At 41.8% G+C, this 20,465-nt stretch overlaps 2 protein-coding genes across 2 annotated transcripts in view; one reads left to right on the top strand and one right to left on the bottom strand.

Moving 5' to 3' along the window:
- Positions 1 to 4,546: 4,546 nt before the first annotated feature.
- mc5ra (melanocortin 5a receptor) lies at positions 4,547 to 13,840 on the top strand. Its single transcript, XM_060064694.1, has 5 exons — positions 4,547 to 4,702; positions 11,393 to 11,658; positions 12,239 to 12,345; positions 12,597 to 12,785; positions 13,244 to 13,840. The coding sequence occupies exons 2-5, from the start codon at positions 11,476 to 11,478 to the stop codon at positions 13,812 to 13,814; spliced, it is 1,050 nt and encodes a 349-aa protein (XP_059920677.1). The 5' UTR covers positions 4,547 to 4,702; positions 11,393 to 11,475; the 3' UTR covers positions 13,815 to 13,840.
- Positions 13,841 to 16,567: 2,727 nt separating this feature from the next.
- Positions 16,568 to 20,465, bottom strand: part of mc2r (melanocortin 2 receptor) — a 4,933-nt gene continuing 1,035 nt past the window's right edge. Inside the window, exons 2-3 of the mRNA XM_060064698.1 lie at positions 18,454 to 19,336; positions 16,568 to 18,054 (exon numbers count right to left, since the gene is read on the bottom strand). Of these exons, the coding sequence (XP_059920681.1) occupies positions 17,499 to 18,054; positions 18,454 to 18,827 (930 nt within the window). The 5' untranslated portion in view covers positions 18,828 to 19,336 and the 3' untranslated portion in view covers positions 16,568 to 17,498. The remainder of the gene's footprint in view (positions 18,055 to 18,453; positions 19,337 to 20,465) is intronic.

The following is a 20,465-nucleotide window of genomic DNA, read 5'->3' as shown; positions in this document are numbered from 1 at the left end:
TATTGTATATTTTTTAAGGCATAGCGTCATGATTGAGACCGACACACTCTTGTAATTCAACACAATTTTCAGCAGATGTCAGACTTCTCTAGTCTCCAAGCCAGGGTTATACAGTAGGCTATGGGTTGGCATTCTCATCAATTTTTGTTGATAAAGGATTGGAGATTAAGGTACTATGCCATCAGTGAAATTAAGATGGATAATGTACATAACAGAACATTAGAGCACATAGGCCTATTCGTTTGAGAAAAACGAGTATATCCATACAATGGTCCATTTTATAGGCTATAAATTACTTGAAAAACATGCAATTGTAGGTGAATCCTATGTAATATGTATTGTATTATAATGTATATGTAATATTTTGTAAATGTTGGTAAGTAGTTGTGATCATAATTTAGAGTAAATTATGTTTCTTCTTGCTGAAGGTGTGACATTATTTTAGTTTTGCACATTATTTCATTTTATTATGACATTATATACAACTTATTGTATCACCAATAACAATACTGCCTTTTAATCAGGAGTCTGTGCAATTGTGTGGACAATGTCTTGCTGACTGTATGCCTGTGTGACCCCGCAGTGATTTTCAACATAGAACCAACCACCAATTGTACCCTTGTCATAATAAAGCCTATTATCTTAACAGCGTTGTATATCAGCAAGGTCTCTACTGATGTCTTGCCTAAGATGGATCGTTCAAACTAAGCACAGGCAACTTAACAGAATCAACATTTTGTAAGACAAAGATTACTACTGTAATAAAGATATTTTGATCAGCACCTTCAATTCTTCCAACCAGAAAAGGATTCAGAAAATATCATTTTTTTAATGACCTTTCTCCTCTGTGGCATTCTCCCTTAATTACAATAAGTGCATCAATCACTGTACGTCCTTGATCGATGTGTACCACTGGCATTGACAACACAAATTGGTCCCTGTCTCCTGTCCTCGCTCTTGTATCCTTTGGTCTAATTTGCGGTAAATCTGCCCACAAGCTCAAGGATGCAAAATCCCCCCCAAAAAATGAATCCAGTGTCAGATAGCACCATACGATTTGAAAATGGTCTGAATGACAAAATGTATGATTAGTATCAAAAGAAATGTATGTAACGTCAAAATAGAAGGGTGGGTGTTTCCTGGAACTACTCGCTTAGTCCCTAAACGCTTCAAGTGGCTGCATCCTCATACGTGCCTTTTATGTGTGATGTTATCTATTTGAAAATGGCCCCTATACAGTGCATATATTTATAAATATATATTAACACACACAAGAATATTGCCAAAACAATACCACCAGCAACCATTTGCTAGGGGTTGACTCTCCAAGAGAGAAGCCTGTACTGATTTAAGCTTGCTGTCATGGGAAATAAGAATTGTAATTATGCATGCATACACACACACACACACACACACACACACACACACACACACACACACACACACACACACACACACACACACACACACACACACACACACACACGCACAGCTTTTATGCAATTAAAAAAATAAAAAGGAATCTCGGATGTGGTTTGAAAATATGACAACATCAAAAGTGACAACTAGCTAAATGTGAAACTTTCTCAGAGTTGTCACTCTATTCTAAGTAATCCCTGAGAGACGCTGAGGCCTTAAATGGTGTTTTTGCGCATGTGATGTTGTTCAGACATTATGCCATCTTTTGAGGTTTGCTGCAAATTAAAGTCAGTTCATTAACTCTGTGACTAATCAGCGTTGCTCGAGTTGTGTTTCCTTGTCTAACCTTGTAGAATTTATTGCACTCCTGTATGTATTTTAATATTTAACTTTTTTAAGAATGCACACTTAGCACGCAGATGAAATGTTGAATCACCTTATTTGCAATTCTCAGGGATATCTCCATGAACAGGGTTGTAGCTGATTAAAACACATGATGGTCGGGGAGACCACATACTCCCTATTAGAAGCATTAAATAACTCCTTTCTCAGTGCTGGACAGATACAGTACATCTTAAATATTATTTTATGCTCCTGCATTGGAGAATGAGGTTTAGTTTGTGATAATTTCACATAGAATCTGTCAAATTTACATTTCATATGGGATCACAAATTACAAATACGATATTCCCAAGAAAGTATCCTTGAAAGTTTTAAGTATTGTCTTTTTTTATTTTTTTATTTAAATTTTGCTTTAGGAGTTATTGCTTATTGATCAATTCACTTTTGATATTTTGTTGGAATTCTATGTCTCTTGTCACGCTAAAGAGACAAGAAATGAACGGCATTTTCCACAGCCAGTTCATCCTGTTTACTTTATTATCTGTGATGAATGCCAACTAAACGATAATATACATGGAAACAGACATGTAGTTCTGCTATACTCTTCTTTACATTGCATTGTGAAGATGTCACACGTTAGAGAGCCGCTCTCTAGTAACACTGACAATGAAGAGCCGAAGGATATGTTTTGGGCCTCTACAACATAACCAGATTGAAGCTCTGCAATGTCTCCATGTAGGCTACTGGTAACTTCCTTAGGTCCGTCGCATTATAAAACTTGAAGTGTGTCTTCATTATCACAACTACAAGTTAGAAAATAATATTAATTAAGCCCCCCTAGCCTCTTTGTGTCCTATAAAGCAATGTAATTCCTTAGTGCCAGATGCCCAAAGGTAATTACATTTTCAATTAAATTACCTTTGGGCTTCTGGCACTACGGTCATTTTTATTTTTCTCATGGCATTTAATTTCCTTAATCCATATTGATTTATTTAGATTACTTAAGCCATGATTGCATGCACTAGAGCTGTGAGGTATGCGGCTGCATTGAGGACCATGCAATATGGTAAACATTTGGTGAAGCAGGCTGTTTTTGCATGATGAGAGACAGGGCCCTCTCTGACCAGAGGGTGCTTCCTCCAGTAACATCTCGAACCACTCACATTGTAAGGTGTTGATTGCTGACAGACAAGCTCAAAACAAACCATATAATATGGTAAGGTTTAACCGAGTTGATGCCACGTGCAAGAATTATGAAATCACAAACTCTTCTTTTTTCAAACAAACAAGGATGATTTATGGCACCATCTCTAGTCACATGTTGCCACTGCATTCCTGTGTGCATGTGTGTGAATGTGTGTGTGTGCACACACACACACACAATTGTGTTTGTGTGTGTTTGGGTTAAGCTACATATATGGATTTAGATGTTAGAACTCTCCTGTACACCTAACTATCCCAAGACGAAGATAAGTGCTGATTTGGAATGAAGCCAAATACCCTAACACCTTCCACTCAATATTGCCACATTGCCGCGACGGTGGGTTTTGCTTTACCAACTCACATTTTGGGATGTTGTGGGAGAAATTGAGCCTATGAGTCATGCAAGGTATTCGCTCTATTTGCATTAATCCAAATATATATATTCATATGTATAGGTATGTATGTGTATGAGTTTATTTATGTGTATGTGTATGTGTGTATGTGTATTCATTTCTGATAGAATTGTCGGAATTCCCATGGGCCCCCCCTGACCGATTCTGGGGTCCCCCTGTGCCACCTCAATAAAAAAAATCCTGGAATCGCCCCTGCTGCAAAATATTAATGTTTTACTGAGGACCGGCATATGATAGTTATTGATTCCACAATACCCAACTATGTATGAAAACAATTTTTTGGAACTAAAGAGAGAGCTCAATCAGCACGTTGGACATTCCACGACGCCCCCGCCGGCGCTCCCCTATAGAAGTCTGTCCATGATAGAAGTGTCCACCGTCTAGCCACCGTTTGAACTTGAGTATGACATCCTGTGAAAATCTCACTTCAAAGTAAAAGTAAAATGCTACTTAATTTAGCTATAATCAGAGTGCAATTTGCCGGGGGGGGGGGATGCGTTGGACTAAAAACTAACTAAAGATCCATAATGCGATAGAGCGATAAAAGATAAAATCCGAAATTGAACTCCCACTCTCAGCAAACATTTGTAAGACCATAGATGACATCATTTTCTATTTATATTGGAGTTAAGAAAGGGTGGCAAGCGCAGCGTATCACAGCGCTATCCATGGTATTGGAAGGGGGAGATAATTCTTGCATGTTTTATTTGGTTGTGCATGATCGCACCCCTTGTGTGACCCCATGAGGAAAGTCCAAGATAGGCTATTAGAGTAAAATTATTGCTTCAATAAAAATATTTTTTATATAGTCTATTGTATTAATCTACAAATGCAGGGACATTTGTAATCCTGCAATTCTTGAGTAATAGGCTAATCATGAATAAAAATGTTCAAAACAGTTCCCCATCTGTTTTTTTTTTTTTTTTTTTTCACAAATAGCCCACTGCTTATATTCTAACAGCATACAGTTTAAAGCCTCGAAAAATTATATTGTCAACGGTTGACGTTTTTTTGTCATCGGTGCCAAGTATACCCAATTTGGTGGACTGTCTTCCTACTACTACTCAATCTAGAATTTATATGATGGCTTTTACTTTGACGTGCATAAACCTAATGTAACCGGAAGTGTCCTTTAACGTCAGCTACTTACGCTCGCTAGGACGAGCTGCGGCTCTGCGGCAACGTTGTATGCTGCCCGGTTGGCTGGAGAAGCGATCTGCGTGAGTGACAAGTGTCATACTCGTCGGAAGGATTTCCCCATTCATGGTTCTCTTGAGAAAACGATATCATTGGAAACAAGGATCCTGTGGAGTTGCATCCAGGGGGTGAGACATTCATTTAAATGTTTCCTTCTTTTTTGATTGCTATTCTAACCATTATTGACGTATGATTGTTTTATGAGATGGCAATTTGTTAATCAACTGTGTTATATTGGTTATACTAGTTATATACTGTAACTTAGTTAAATGATCAAATATAATAGGATATAATAGAATCATATAATATATAATCGTAAAATAAAAATCTAACTGTGACGCCAAATCAAACAAGCCAATAGAATAACACTGCTTTTACGATTTGCTGGTAGGCTATAGGAGGACATTATTATAATATGTATCCATCGCCTTCATGGAATGAACCTGGGACATGAACAGAATTGTCGATTAAACAGCCTTGTAGGTTGACGCATAAACCTATTAAAAATCGGTTCGAAATAAAGTTATAAAAAGTGCTTAACAGACCATTAAAATATATATTTGGAAATATAATTTGATGTCGCCTGTCCTGTCTACGTACCCACCTCGATAGTCTTTATTCAACAAACGCTTATAATACACGTTATACTTGTTGTCTTATTCCGTCTCAATTTAAGATGTTCTCCTGCATGTCTTGACATTTACATCTTCTTAGGTGAACAATATTTTCTCAGTGTAATATAATGATATTGACATATAAGTAGCCTATGTCATTGAGTTACTTGACAGATGATGAATTTGAATTTCAAAATTGTAAGATATAGTGCTAAACATTGCCACAACAATAATCGACCCGAAGGAATTTCTGAATATGATGGCTTTCAAAATGTTGCCATTGCATGGACTCATTGCTTCCCTCGTTGTTGATCGAACTAACTTTTCAATAAACAATGACAGAGGTAGAACTTAGCCTATCCATGATGAGGTATGATGGCACAGTTAACCGAGTCAAGTCAACTGTGAACTGTGAACTGTTACCCATATCAAGCCTATCACGATATTTTAAAACTTCCTTCACGACAGCGCCGCATGGCGTTGCGTGATGAGGATTCCTCGAAGGGATTTGAGGTTTCCGGAATTTTTCACGCATAGCAAGACATAACGTCTTTTAATGAAAACAGTCGAGACTTTGTAAAGATAAAGCGATCAAAAGGTCTTCCCACACTGGCCCTTGAGGAAAGACAACACAAAGTCAATGAAAGAGAGAGAGAGAGAGAGAGAGAGAGAGAGAGAGAGAGAGAGAGAGAGAGAGAGAGAGAGAGAGAGAGAGAGAGAGAGAGAGAGAGAGAGAGAGAGAGAGAGAGAGAGAGAGAGAGAGAGAGAGAGAGAGAGAGAGAGAGAGAGAGAGAGAGAGAGAGAGAGAGAGAGAGAGAGAGAGAGAGAGAGAGAGAGAGAGAGAGAGAGAGAGAGAGAGAGAGAGAGAGAGAGAGAGAGAGAGAGAGAGAGAGAGAGAGAGAGAGAGCATATTAGTGGCATACTGCTGGAGAAAAAGAGTGAGTGATGACGAGAGTAGCCTACGAGACCTTCTAGGAAATGGATGGAAATGTTTCAATGACCACCTCTGGGCAGGGCCGGATTAACAAATCATAGGCCCCTGGGCACAAATGTCTGAAGCCCCCCCCCCCCCCTCCCCGAAAAAAATCAGGAAAAAAAAATTCTATATATTTTTTTTAGTATTATTATTTTAACACACACACATAATGACACATAAAGTGTAGCCGGCTTGGTCTTACTCCGCCGACTACTGCGTTGTGTTCAGGTGCATAGATATCACAGGACGCTGCAGGTTATGGGAGGGGGGTTAACTGTCACATTAGGCCACTATATTGTTCAGAATCATTATATTGCTGTTCTTATGACATTCGTTTTAATAATGAATTTTAAATGAATACCCTATTTAATAATACCATGTATAACTATTTTAAGAGTACAAACATTCATAAAAAAAAAAAAAAAAAAAAAAAGTTTCTTTCGTGTGGTGCCCCCCCACTGGCTGGGAATGGTTGGGGCCCCTGGGCACAGTGCCGTGGGATTGCGGTTGAGCTCACTGTGAGGCAGAATAATGGTGTACTTATTCTAACACCCTCACCCAACATGAGATGCGCAGGCGGATAAAGAAAATATTATATAATATAAAATATTTTTTTGTGTGGTGTTTTTGGAATCGTTTGCCAAATAGGTGGATAATATGGCTGTGGAAAACGATAATAAAGTTTTAAAAAGTCAGTGTTTGTTGAAACATTGCACACACTTTAATTAGTAAAGCACTAGAGTTATATTTTTTATTGGTTATAGAGTGGCGAAGTCTCGAAGTCAAGATCGAAAAATATGAATGGGCCTCAATGGAGAGAAAGTAATTATTTTCTGGTCCCAGTCTTTATATTCCCTGGATTACACATATGTTGTTTGTGGATTTAAAAGATAATTTTTCATGCAAAGAAAACCCCAAAAAAAATTTAGCTAATAAGTTTCATAATGTAACGTTTTGTGTGAGGCCACTTTGTGAACTACAGCTCTTCGCTGCAATCGACGCGAATGATATACGTCACCACCCGCACTTGGATCTCTCCGGTACAGACATGCCGATCCCTCTGCTCCACTTCACCGCTTTTTTCCAAGGCGTGGATAAAAGCATCGAAAGAGGTGAAAACCATTATAAGTCGGGGCATGTGGAGAGGTTCAGCTATGCCGATGGGGAGATTGTCGGTCTTGTCAACGCCAGTCGCAGGGAGCGGGACGTCACATACGATGTAGTCTTTCTCATTGTGTTTTCTCTACAGCCTTTAACTGAAGAATTGCACAATAAACGGTCAAATTGTTGAGATGAAAAATTATCATTTAAATCCACAAACAACATATGTGTCATCCGGGGCATATAAAGACTGGGACCAGAAAATAATTACTTTCTCTCCATTGAAACCCATCCATATTTTTCGATCTCATAGGTCCCATGGGCTCTACCGGAAGGGGCTTGACTTCGCCACTCTATTGATCAACACATGAAAGACGGTTAAGAGGTTGATTGCTGATTTATACTATTATATTGATTGATAATAAGCCGTTATTAGTCTACATGATAAATAATAGCCTATGGCATATAGGCTAGTTAACCCAAGATGTCATGACATTACAAAACTGCTATATCATCCCAGCTGCCTGCTAGTAAATCTAGTCCTGATGGGGGGGCCATCAGGACTTCTTGTATATAGGGTCCAGAATGTTAGCGAGTGATAACACACCCAGACAGTAGACAGACTTCAGACTTGATTTAGTCACACAACAAAATGGACACAAAGACACCCTTGACGAAATGGTTGGTAGTCGTGAGACAAAAGCAACAAAACTGGGGCCTAGTTGTGTCCATTAATCCCCCCATGTTTGAGGTTCCCCCCAACCTCCTGGTTTTTCCATTCAATGTTTCTTGACTCTTTTCTAGACCATCTTAGAAAATGATATACAACTAGTATATTCCAGTATTTAACACTGGTATTCAAGTACCACAGTTCAGCTGGCTGGGGGAGGTAATCAGCGATAGTCTTTCTTATTCCCTATTTTCGAGAGTTAAAGTATCTCATTCTATTAGTCGAGCCTAGGTGGATGTTTACTGCATATTCATCAAAGTCACCAAATGTGGATTTGTATTTTCTAACGCAAGTGCAACAGCGATGATCCACATGCCCACATTTGGTCTAATTTTATGCCCTACCACTGTTTGAATAAAAAATACATGATGCATTTTATCTCATTCGTGTTTCCCAGATCAGAGTAGTGTCTGTCCCTTGTGTCATGAGGAAGACAAAAAGATAAAAAAAACACGTTCGAAGAAAAACTCGCATGAATCAAATGATGCATGGCAATCAATTAATAAATGTGCTTTCCATAACCATATCCATCTTCTTTTTAAGTCGTGTTTTTTCTGTAACTGCCAGTACAAGTAATGCAGCACTCTACCACTTAGTTGTCATTTGTTCATCGATCAGCTTCTACATTCCATCTGTCATTTAGCATCCTTACCGTACATTCTACCGTCTTCAGAAGCCACAGAGATGTGGGGTGGATTTTTCATTGAATATAAATAATTTTTCACAGAACGCACCGGAGATGTGTAATGGCAAGCGAGTCATAATGTTTGAAATAAACTTCCAGCTGGAAGGACCTGGGTTCAAATGTTCTAAGCCTAACACCTACATCCTTTTTGATATATTTATTTATTTATTTTCTTAATAAATCACATACGCCTTCACGCCTTTTATTGCCATTTATTGCACATCCTTGTTAAATACTTGATCCTGATTGTACAATAGTGGTACAAGGGTGTGCATCATTTAAAGGCCCCATGGCATGAACATTTCACTTGATGAGGTTTTCTAACATCAATATGAGTTCCCCTAGCATGCCTATGGTCCCGAGCACTAGGTATCCTGCTCCGCCTTTGAAAAATGAAAGCTGAGACGCTCCGATTTGGTATTTGGCCCCATATGTCGTCATAAGGGGCCAGGTTACCTCCCCTTTCTCTGCTTTGCCCCCCCAGAGAATTTGGCCCGCCAATGAGACAATGAGCTACGACCGTGCGAGCACCACATGTGTGTGTGTGTGTGTGTGAATGTACACACACTGTAACGCAAGTGTGGTACACTTCTTTGTTATTTGGATAACTGTTCTGCTGTTGGTGTTATGGCGCATACCACGCAACATAAGCTAAGATTTGTGTAAAGCTCTGCGTCAGGTTCTCTGGCGTCTCTGGTACTTCCACAACGAGACTCGTAGTGGGGGTCATCACCACTAACACCTATATGAAAGCATCCATAAAGTAGCATGCCATGGGACCTTTAGAAATAATGGGACACCGTACACCTAGCACCTCTGCCTTTTAACAGTTCCTAATCAATGGTCTCCAAATCCAACATTAAAAACAATGGTCAAACAGAACCTTTGAACTATTGTTTTCTGGACAATGCATAAACAATATGCTAAAAGCACCACATTAAAATATTTCAATTTCATGTTAAATAATGATAAAGAGAGAGTGGCAAAGGTTATTTATATGTAACCGTTGTTGGTAAATGTGGTATAAGTTGAATAAACCACTGTCCAGTTATTGGACAATAATGTACTTCAGAGGCGAGGACAACCTCAGCTCGGCCTCATCACCTTCTACATTTTTTACAATAATAAGACACCGCACAATGGCTTATTCCTCACATATTTCATGCCAATGCTAGAGGGTTCCCCTGAATGAACCATATCCTTAGAGAGCCAGTGGCAACTAGTGGTTACTGTAGCATCCTTATGTTCAGTTAACACATACGATCCTCTTACCTTGAGAAAAGTATGGGCGTGCATTTAATAACAATATTAAACAAAAGTATGATGAGATTGAATCAACATTAGTGTCAGGACACAACTAACACACTGAGCCCGATTCCATATTTCTAAAGATGGCAAAATGAATGAACAAAGTAGTGCGATTCTTTTAAAGAAGTTTTAATAACAGCGCGCTCCATCAGGAAGCAGGTGTGCATGCAAGACAACTCTGGACTCTGCTGGGCTAATATGGGCTTGAAAAGCAATGGCTTCTGGGAAAGACCAGCCTGTTCTCCAAACACAATGACAGAATAGATGGTTTGTCAACCAACCAATTAGAATTAGTTTGGAGATCATGTTGAGTAGGCAAAAGTCCTGAACATCAATTACAGGTTAATAAAATATCCCTCTATGACCTCATATTTATAAGAATAGTATTTTAAATATTCTATTAAATATTTCATATTGTCCACGCCTAGACAGACATGAGTCATTAGAAAATTATTGTTATACCTTATATTATAAGGTTAGGCGGTTATATTATAAAAAATGTGATTTAGAATTACAACAATATAACAACTGCAATTCTAACACCTGTGATTCCTATTTGTTAATGTCAATACAATTCCAGTAGCTAGCTAGCCTTAGTATTTTGCATAACTTAACGTTCCATCTTTTTCTCTCTGATAATTATGTTATTTGTAAGAGATGATTGTTCCTCTTCATGGCCAATCTTTCACACTAGCTGGACTTGAATGTGGTTAGCTAGCAACTTCTATTTATTCAGTCAGTCAGGAAATAATTTCAGGATACATGCATGGCTGTTCCAAGTAGGGATGTATCTGTAATCTGCAAACCCTTCTGCCTTTGCTGGTTGACAGCATGAAATTAGACACAATTAAGTACTTGATAGACACACGTTGGCCTTGTTGGAACATTTATATTGAGATGACCAAATAACCTAACACTTTATCTGAAAGGGTGTGCATGAGACTCACATGACGTCACACAAAAATGGCATATAATATCATGTCATGAACCTAAAGGAGGCTTTATGAATGTTTACCACTGTTGTCAATGCTGTTTGTCTGCTGTTTGGCCATGGTCTTGGACCATTGGCCAGTTTAACAATTTGTTTACACCTAAAGAATATATATTTTTAAGTTGTAAAACTGAACCTGCTGTAGCATTTTTAGGACAGGTTATGCAGTCTTAGTTAATGTCAGGTTGTCAAAACAAAGACATTGACAGGTTATGTTGTCACAACAAACACACCTCAAACAGTGTGGACTCTACACTAAAATGACATAATGGATCGAATGCACATCCAGAAAGACTCCTTCATGTTGATGGCCGGTGTCATGTCTAGGTTATGACATAAAATAAACCCACATAATAATACAAATCAGCTGCTATCTTTGAGCTAACTTCACAATTTTTGCCCTCCTTTGACAGACTGCCCCCCCTCCCCAGCCCTCATGCACACCCCAGCGGCTGGTGAGTGATCGAGACCTCGAAGCGGAACGGCCACAGCGGTCATGAACATGGCAGTCGTGAACATGTCCGGTGAGAACTGGTTCCAGCAGATGGAGCATTCTGGGAACTCCACCAATGGCTACTACTACGACCAGCAGAACTACACCCTGCACCCGTCGCTGCAGCCGGGCCCGCCGATCGGCTCCAAGCCAATGGCCTGCGAGCAGGTGCACATCGCCACAGAGGTCTGTATAAACCCCTTCTGTGTGGACCTCCTTCTGTTTGTACCTCCTTCTGTGTGGACCTCCTTCTGTTTGTACCTCCTTCTGTGTGGTCATCCTTCTGTGTGAACCTCCTTCTGTGTCTACCTCTTCTGTGTGGACCTCCTTCGGTCTGGCCCTCCTTCTGTGTGGACCTCCTTCTTTGTTCACCTCCTTCTGTGTGGACCTCCTTCTGTATTCACCTCCTTCTCTGTTTACCTCCTTCTGTGTGTACCTCCTGTGTGTACCTCCTTCGGTGTGTACCTTCTTCTGTGTGTACCTCTTCTGTTTGTACCTCTTCTGTGTGTATCTCTTCAGTATGCACCTCTGTGTGTATGTTTGCTATGCAGTGTGTATTTGTTGATGTCCTAATTAATTCATTAAAATTGCTGCATAATACGCTCATGCAGATTTCTGTACTCTTCACAGTACAGAGATCTGTCTCTGTACTGTGTCTCTTCACTAAGCATTGCAGTTTACTGCTTTAATATCGCTATACGTTATAGCTCTTGGGTTGTTCCTCACCCATACATCTGTACTGTGTACGTCTCTGTTGGTGGAGCAGATATTCCTCATCCTGGGGATCATCTCCCTGCTCGAGAACATCCTGGTCATCACAGCTATCGTGAAGAACAAGAACCTCCACTCGCCCATGTACTTCTTCGTCTGCAGGTAACATGCACCTCAGAAATGAAATCACAAATAACATCATCAAACACACTCACACACACACACACACACACTCTCTTTGTGTTTTTACACACAAACACATACTTGACATCTTTGAAGTCAGGCACGTATGACATCGCAGCCGTACGGCTATAAACATAGTGTGTAACATCACCGGCTGCAGTTGGCTGGCTTGCCTGCGTGTTGTTGGTACTTTGATCTGAGGCTGTGTGCCTTCTTGTGGCCCCTTGCAGTCTGGCGGTGGCCGACATGCTGGTGAGCGTGTCGAACGCGTGGGAAACCATTGTGATCTACCTGCTGAACAATCGGCAGCTTGTGGTGGAGGACAGCTTCATCCGCCAGATGGACAACGTGTTTGACTCCCTGATCTGCATCTCTGTGGTGGCGTCTATGTGTAGCCTGCTGGCCATCGCTGTGGACCGGTAGGGCTGACAGGAGGAGAGGGAGAGAGGGGGACTGGTTGCTTGGTTAGCAGGCTGAATGTGTTGTCCTTTGACTCAACACAATGCATACAAATGTTGCTATACATATGCAGATGCACTGATGAGCATGTACTGAGGAGAGTTGTCAGAGAGGCCAAATGCTTTGAAGCCTTATTATGTCGACAACAAATAATGAATCTCGGTATCGCATATTGATTTGCTTACTGCCTTGTGCTTTACTTTTTTCAGCCACACATGCACCGCATAAAACCGATGACAGCGCTACTTGCTAAATGAGCAGAGTTTTGAGTTGACTGGATAGTGTGATGTTTGCATAGGAGGCTGGTGTCAAAATAGGTCACCGTTTATATTATTTCTCTAGTTAGCTATTACTTCTTGCATCAGTGTATGAAGACAACAAGGTGGTAAACAGACCCGTTATGATCCGCCCCCACCAGGTACGTGACCATCTTCTACGCGCTCCGGTACCACAACATCGTCACGGTGAGGCGTGCCGGCTTCATCATCGCCGGCATCTGGACCTTCTGCACGGGCTGCGGCATTGTCTTCATCATCTACTCGGACACCACCCCTGTCATCATCTGCCTGGTGTCCATGTTCTTCGCCATGCTGCTGCTCATGGCATCGCTCTACAGCCACATGTTCATGCTGGCGCGCTCTCACGTCAAGCGCATCGCCGCCCTACCGGGCTACAACTCCATCCACCAGCGGGCCAGCATGAAGGGGGCCATCACGCTCACCATCCTTCTGGGCATCTTCATCGTGTGCTGGGCGCCGTTCTTCCTGCACCTCATCCTCATGATCTCCTGCCCCCGCAACCTATACTGCGTGTGCTTCATGTCCCACTTCAACATGTATCTCATCCTCATCATGTGCAACTCCGTGATCGACCCGCTCATCTATGCCTTCCGCAGCCAGGAGATGAGAAAGACCTTCAAGGAGATCATCTGCTGTTACAGCCTCCGCAACGCCTGCGCCAACATCTGGGCACTCACGGGCAAATACTGAGCGAGCCACAATGCGTGGTGGTGGTGTGTGTGTGTGTGTGTGTGTGTGTGTGTGTGTGTGTGTGTGTGTGTGTGTGTGTGTGTGTGTGTGTGTGTGTGTGTGTGTGTGGTAGGGGGAGGGGGGGGGGGGCGGGGGGTATTGAGGAAGGTGGCTTAGATGAAATGACATGCAGATGGAACGCAACTGTGACGTGAAGCACGGGGATGGGGGAAAAAAAAGAGGCTTGGGTTCGTAGGTCCGAGATACAGCTTTCAGTGGACCCAAGGCTGGGCTGGAGTGGGAGGGTGTTGTGCCTCTACGCAAGAAGAAAAGTCTAGGCATGTAGTATTGCAGTATTGTATTTATAAGTATACTATATTTTGTGACTGTACTCGTTTGTGTTCTCAACCGTGGAACAATGTGCCATAGTGAGATGCTGGCGGTATTCACTCAGACAACTAAAGACTTTTCATTATATGCAACTTGAGGATGTTCTTTGTGGAACCGGACGTTATGCCGTAAGCACCAGGTCAGCTTTGTCTCGCCTGTCCGACTACTTTTTTAAGTCAGTAGTCTGTTGAATCACTAAACCCCCCCCCCCCCCCCCCCCCCACATACACACACACACACACACACACACACACACACACACACACACACACACACACACACACACACACACACACACACACACACACACACACACACACACACACACACACACACACACTGCATTGTGTTTGTGTGGGGGTTGCATTCACTGTTTTATGAAAAACAAATAACTTACTTCAATCAAAATTCTGCACTGTACCCATTGCAAAATATAATGAAGGTAGGGAAGTTTGCCGGGAATTAGACGAGAATGAAGTAGGGATGTTTATTTTCCAGCCACTGGAGTACATTTGCACAGCCTATCTTCAGGTCATTCCAAAACACAGCCACTTGACTCTTCTATTTCTGTGAGGAGCTCATGAATCTTAATTATGCCTTTGTATTACAGTTGCCTGTTGCAAATCCCTTCTCTCCTTTGTTATGTAGCAAGAGACAGCAGCAAGAGGGCTGTAGCAAAGGATTAGGAATAAAAAGAAACCAAAACAGCTGTTGGGTCGCTGTTTTTGAGCCAATCAATTATTGCGGGTTGTGTTTGTGCCTTTCACATCTGTATGTGGTGAACTGTCCTGTCAGTCAGTCTGATTGGGTGCAAGCATGTCTGCCCTTTTTTAAGATTTATATTGTGTAGAAATTCAGGAAACAGGAATAGTGATGATGCCTTATGCATCCAATTTACTTAAGCTGATACTGCTAATGCTAATGTAGTCAATGGTTTGCGCTGTAAATTTGTCATTACGTGTCATGTAATTATGAATGTGCAATGCTGCTTTGTGAATTTGTCCATCCAGAGTTTTTCATGCCTACTTTAAGTAGCAGGTATCTCTCAGGAGATAATTTGGAGAAGTCTGTCTGCTTGTATTAATTAACCTCTGGAGTTTAATGGGATTAGCATTCCAGCAAATGTTCAGTTGTGGTCTGCTGTCTCTGTCGTTAGAATTGTGAGCTTTGTCAGTGTTACCAGTGTATACAACAGTCTATGATGATCACGTTACAACTTGAAGCACAGTTATTGAGTTGACACAAATAGGACAATCGATTAATGCATATGTTACAAAAAATATCCGAGGCGTATGCACCAAAGAAAGCTGAAAGTAATGCCGTGCATTAATAAAAGATACATACATTTAAATTTGTGATCACTATTGGCAGTGTTGTTTAAAGTGAACTGCTTTGCAAATGTTTTTGTACCAAATACACACATCTTCCTTATTTATCTGTTAATACAAGTGTGTTTACAAGGGTGTAGTGGTAAAGATGTCATATTTGAAATAGGCTATGCACGTATATATATATATATATATATATATATGTATGTGCTCATTATACCACTGTTAAGGGGCGTTGTCCGGCCCCGACGCGCAGCGGAGGGCCGGCGACCCCCTTCGCGGTGGTATAATGAGCACATGCCACTGACTGAAGTGATCTATTGCTTTTATACAACGGTTACTGTTATGGCGAAACGAAAGTCATAGACACACTACATTTAAAAAGAAACCAAGAAAGTCAAAGTAGCCGCTTTATTAAAGAATACAAAAAAGTAGTCCCTCCTGGCTGCCGCTCTGCATCGACGGTCGCTATGCAACACACTTCAGCGTCCCTCCAAGAGAAGGCTCCGATAGAGCGGTTCGCCGGCAATTTATCCTATGGAGCAGTTCACTCGCCGTGTGCCTAAGCTTTCGTTAGTCTCTCCATCGCCTTGCTCACTCCCGGAGTAACAACATTTACACCCTCTCCATCATCCAACATATGTTTTACTTTGTAACTGTTTCTACTTCCAGGCGCAGAGTAATATGCAAACTTTCACAAAATGATCGGGCGTCATAGCAGTTATGTATACGCTCATCATACAACAGTGCTACATTTAAAAAGAAACCAAGAAAGTCAAAATAGCCGTTTTATTAAAGACTACCAAAAAGTAGTCCCAACTGGCTGCCTTCAAAATGCACGACGGTCGCTATGCAACACACTTTAGCGTCCCTCCGAGAGAACGGTTGTAACGGTTTCCACTTCAAGGCGCGGAGTGATACTTTCACAAAATGATCGGGCGTCATAGCAGTTATGTATACGCTCATTATACAACAGTTGGGAACCAATCAGACCGCTGGATTTAGGCCCCCGTTGTATAAATATATATATATATATATATTTTTTTTTTTCTCAAGCGATCGGTGGATCACCGTGGTGATAAGTAGGCTTCTAACGGTGGTCCTCGGTCTGAGGACCACCGTTAGGATAAATAGCATTGGTCGGAAAAAAAGAAGTGGTCGAAAAAAATAAGTAATCGCCCGTATATGAAAATATTTGATCAAAGAAACTAAGCCAATTCAATTTTATTTTTAAAACCAGTTTCTGTAATTTCAGTTACAAGATATTTTTTTAGTACAATACTGTTTTTATGCTTTTATTAATAAGTCGCATATTCCACTCAATATGTTAGGAGGGGCTCACCAATGCAGCAAATATAAATAACATAGATATCGGAACGTGTATGTATCTTTTAAAATTACCTTATTTTGTGGGTAATTGGATTGGCCTCCCACTGGTGGTGACCTGCCCTACTGACAGGAAGTATTGACCTGTATGTGTCACGTGATAGCCTTGACCTACGGCTACTAGTAATTACAGACAGAGGTGTGGATCATCACCTTAATCACCTGTTTTGCATCGTTTTGTTATCATTTTGAAACTTAAACTTTGAAACTTTTGTTTGGAACCTAGAAAGGGACTATTTTTATTCAAAAAATAAGTTGTGGAAACCTTTGATTTCCACAGTTTTTCAACACAAACACAATAAATTGCGTCATCTGACATTATCGCCATCCCACGTCTTCAAAACACAAGAATCGACGATCACAAACAGTGAGTAGAAAACATCTTACATGGATGTAATGAATCGAACGGGCTATAAATGTTGGCTAAACGGGCCATAAATGCCCTTTTTGCCTTTAGACTTTTTGGAAACTATAATATTTCTCTACATCTTAAGTATATTTACTATATTTATATATAGACTCACAGTAAATTACATTGTATTAAAAGTGAAATGACAAAACGATAAAAAATAAGTTCATATTCTTGGAGCAAACGGTAGTTCTACTGGGAGCACCACCACCATTCCGAGCAGAAGAGCATCTTCCGGAAGGTGTGTCTGAGCTCGGCGCTGCGGAAGGCATAGATGGCGGGGTCGATGAGGGCGTGGCTCATCAGCAGCGCCACGTGCAGCTGGAACAGCGAGCGGTAGCACTCGCAGTACGGGTTGGCGTGGCACGTCATGATGAGGATGAGGTGGAAGAAGAACGGCGCCCAGCACACCATGAACGACCCGAACAGGATGGTGAGCGTCACCGCGCCTCTCATGCTGCCGCCGCTCCAACAGTGACTCTGGCGCTTCACGCTAGGGGTGTAAGCGGCGATCTTTCTGGCATGGCTACGTGCCAGCAAGAACATGTAGACGTAGAGGAAGATGATGAGCAGCAAGGAGATGGCGAAGACGGCTATGAAGAAGGTCTTGATGAAGGCAGAGTCGAAAAAGCGCACCATGAGCATGGCCGACACGCCGCACGTCGTCCAGATGAAGGCCAAGATGGCGGCCGCCCGCCGCATAGTCATGATGTTGTGATAGCGGAGCGCGTGGAATATAGTGAGGTAGCTGTACAGGGTCGATAACAAATCAGGCTTTGTGGATAATGATCTGCACTTTCAGTCAACAACAAAATTAATTATAAACGGTTCAAAGCACTCCAGAATAAGATCTAAGATATCCTGATTAAAAGAGATTTATATATCTCTGTTACACAATAACTAATTCAATTCTACTACCAAATAGCCCTGAGCAGAAAACCGAGCTGTTTACTTCTATTTGTGTTTGTATGTATTTGCATTTGACGGTGTCTTTGCCGCTCCAATATGGTGGCGACGTTCGCATACGATCCAAAGGCCAATGCAGCTTCTGATTATACGTATGGATTACAACTACTATCTGTCCGAAGGTCCTGGTCCTTCATATCGACCTCCCTCTAGCTCCCCCCCCATCCCAACCCCTACGTACCGGTCCAGCGCGATGGCCAGGAAGCTGAAGATGGAGCCCACAAACGACATGCACAGCAGGGAGTCGATCACGTCGTCCATCTTCCTCTCCGAGGAGCCCTGCTGGTCGACGAGTCCTCCGTCCGCAAACACCAGCATCATGTTCTCCACCGTCTTGGTGAGGCTGCCGATGGTGTTGAAGGCCGCCAGGCTGCAGATGAAGCAGTACATGGGCGAGTGGAGGTTGCGGTTGTGCACCACGGCCACCACCACCAGCAAGTTCTCCATCAGACTCACCACCCCCATGGTGAAAAAGAGGGACACTGGCAGATGGACCTCTTGGCAGTCGGACTGATTGGCCCATAGGGTCTTCGTGGCTACCGTGGCGTGATTCATACCGAGACGAGGAGGAAAGGTTCTTCACCCACATAGAGTAGGAGGTGGATCGTAGCACAACAACGAGGGTCCTCCGACTGTGACAGTCCTTAGTATTATAATGTCCTTACTGCCGTAATGTGGCCTTATACTAAGAAGGCCAAATTCACAGAATAGACTTTAACCATTTCAGTTGAGTGTTTATGTGATTTTCACAAAGTTCTTAAATGTTTAGATGATGCTGATATTGAAGTAGTTTCCCTTCCAGCAATGACCTTTTTGGTCTCTGGTGACGCATGAGTCGTAATGACAGGCCATGGTCTTCATGGAGAAAGGAGAAACGCGTTGACCGTTCTCTCTCCGAAGATTACCCAAGGGAAAAACATCCCTGATTTATTAGAAGTGGGCAGTAGGCTGTACGAGGACACAGACACAACGGATGGATGAGGACGTCAGTGGTCCCCTGGGCTGCCTTGTGTTCAAGGATGGTCTGGATTGAAGAAGTAGTGCCGCTCCAATAGAGACCTCCCCTGTTAAATAACACAGCGTTAGTGTCAGTCCCTTCTGTGGCTGAGTGAAGCATTTGTCAAAAAGTACTGAGGACATCGCTGATGTGGAACCTTACGCGAGAAAACCTTCAAGCCTTATGATTTGTCATCGATAATCAATTCGATCATCTTATTCAGACTACACACTCATCATCCGCATTACCTTGTCAAAACTTGCTAGGATACACAATAAGCTTATTTGAGTCACTAGTTCTAGTTATTTATTTGACTTTTCTCAAACTTTTCTCCCAGTCTTCTGATTCATAGTGACGCTGACAAAAAACCAAACTATTTAATTCATTGCAAACAAGCTGTCATGTTACTAAATACATTATAACCGATTAAAGTACATCTGCCTCCATCTCACTACCTAAACCAGTGCCATCAATCATGCCATCAAAGAATATGTAACAGTAACACAACGGAGGGTGCTCTGACGGAGGAGGCCTACAGACATTGTAGATGTCTCTAGCCCCCCCCCCCCCCCCTCCTATAGTGCATTAGATGATGATTAAATATGTTTTTACAGTTTGGTGGCAGAGTTGCATTGTGAGTCAAAGTCTTGCACAATGAAACCAATATGTCCAACTATTTCTTGAATTGAATTACCTTTGACATGTGTAGCTCAGCTATATGTCTAGGTTATTGTGGTGTGCTGCATTGAAATAACAGAGGAATCTAAACAACATTGAGTTTCAGGGATGAATTCAATGGCGGCTCGTTGTTTGGATTGACAACGCAGTCACTGACAACCAGTGATAACCAATGTCAATGTATGTTTCCTTAGAGAGAGAAGAGTGTGTGTGTGTGTGTGTGTGTGTGTGTGTGTGTGTGTGTGTGTGTGTGTGTGTGTGTGTGTGTGTGTGTGTGTGTGTGTGTGTGTGTGTGTGTGTGTGTGTGTGTGTGTGTGTGTGTGTGTGTGTGTTTGTGTGTGTGTGTGTGCGCCTATGGGGATGCATCGATTTGTTGCCAAATCCCAATTTCTTTAAATGTCTCCTGACTACGGTTGCTGTGAGCCCTCAGGCTACTGAAGAGATGTGGCATTGCATATTGATGAAGTGACAACAAATTGATTATACCTCCCGCGACTACTTCCTGTTACTTCCACTCA

The sequence above is a fragment of the Gadus macrocephalus genome, chromosome 11, assembly GCF_031168955.1.
Source record: "Gadus macrocephalus chromosome 11, ASM3116895v1".
In the NCBI taxonomy this organism is placed as follows: Eukaryota; Metazoa; Chordata; class Actinopteri; order Gadiformes; family Gadidae; genus Gadus; species Gadus macrocephalus.
The sequence above is the reverse complement of the archived record's forward strand: the minus strand, read 5'-3'. Positions and strand labels throughout refer to the sequence as shown.

Coding starts and splice junctions, on each gene's coding strand:
- mc5ra (XM_060064694.1), top strand. CDS start 11,476: ATGAACATGGCAGTCGTGAACATGTCCGGTGAGAACTGGTTCCAGCAG. Junction 11,659..12,238: donor AGGTGCACATCGCCACAGAG/GTCTGTATAAAC, acceptor TTGGTGGAGCAG/ATATTCCTCATCCTGGGGAT. Junction 12,786..13,243: donor CTGGCCATCGCTGTGGACCG/GTAGGGCTGACA, acceptor CGCCCCCACCAG/GTACGTGACCATCTTCTACG.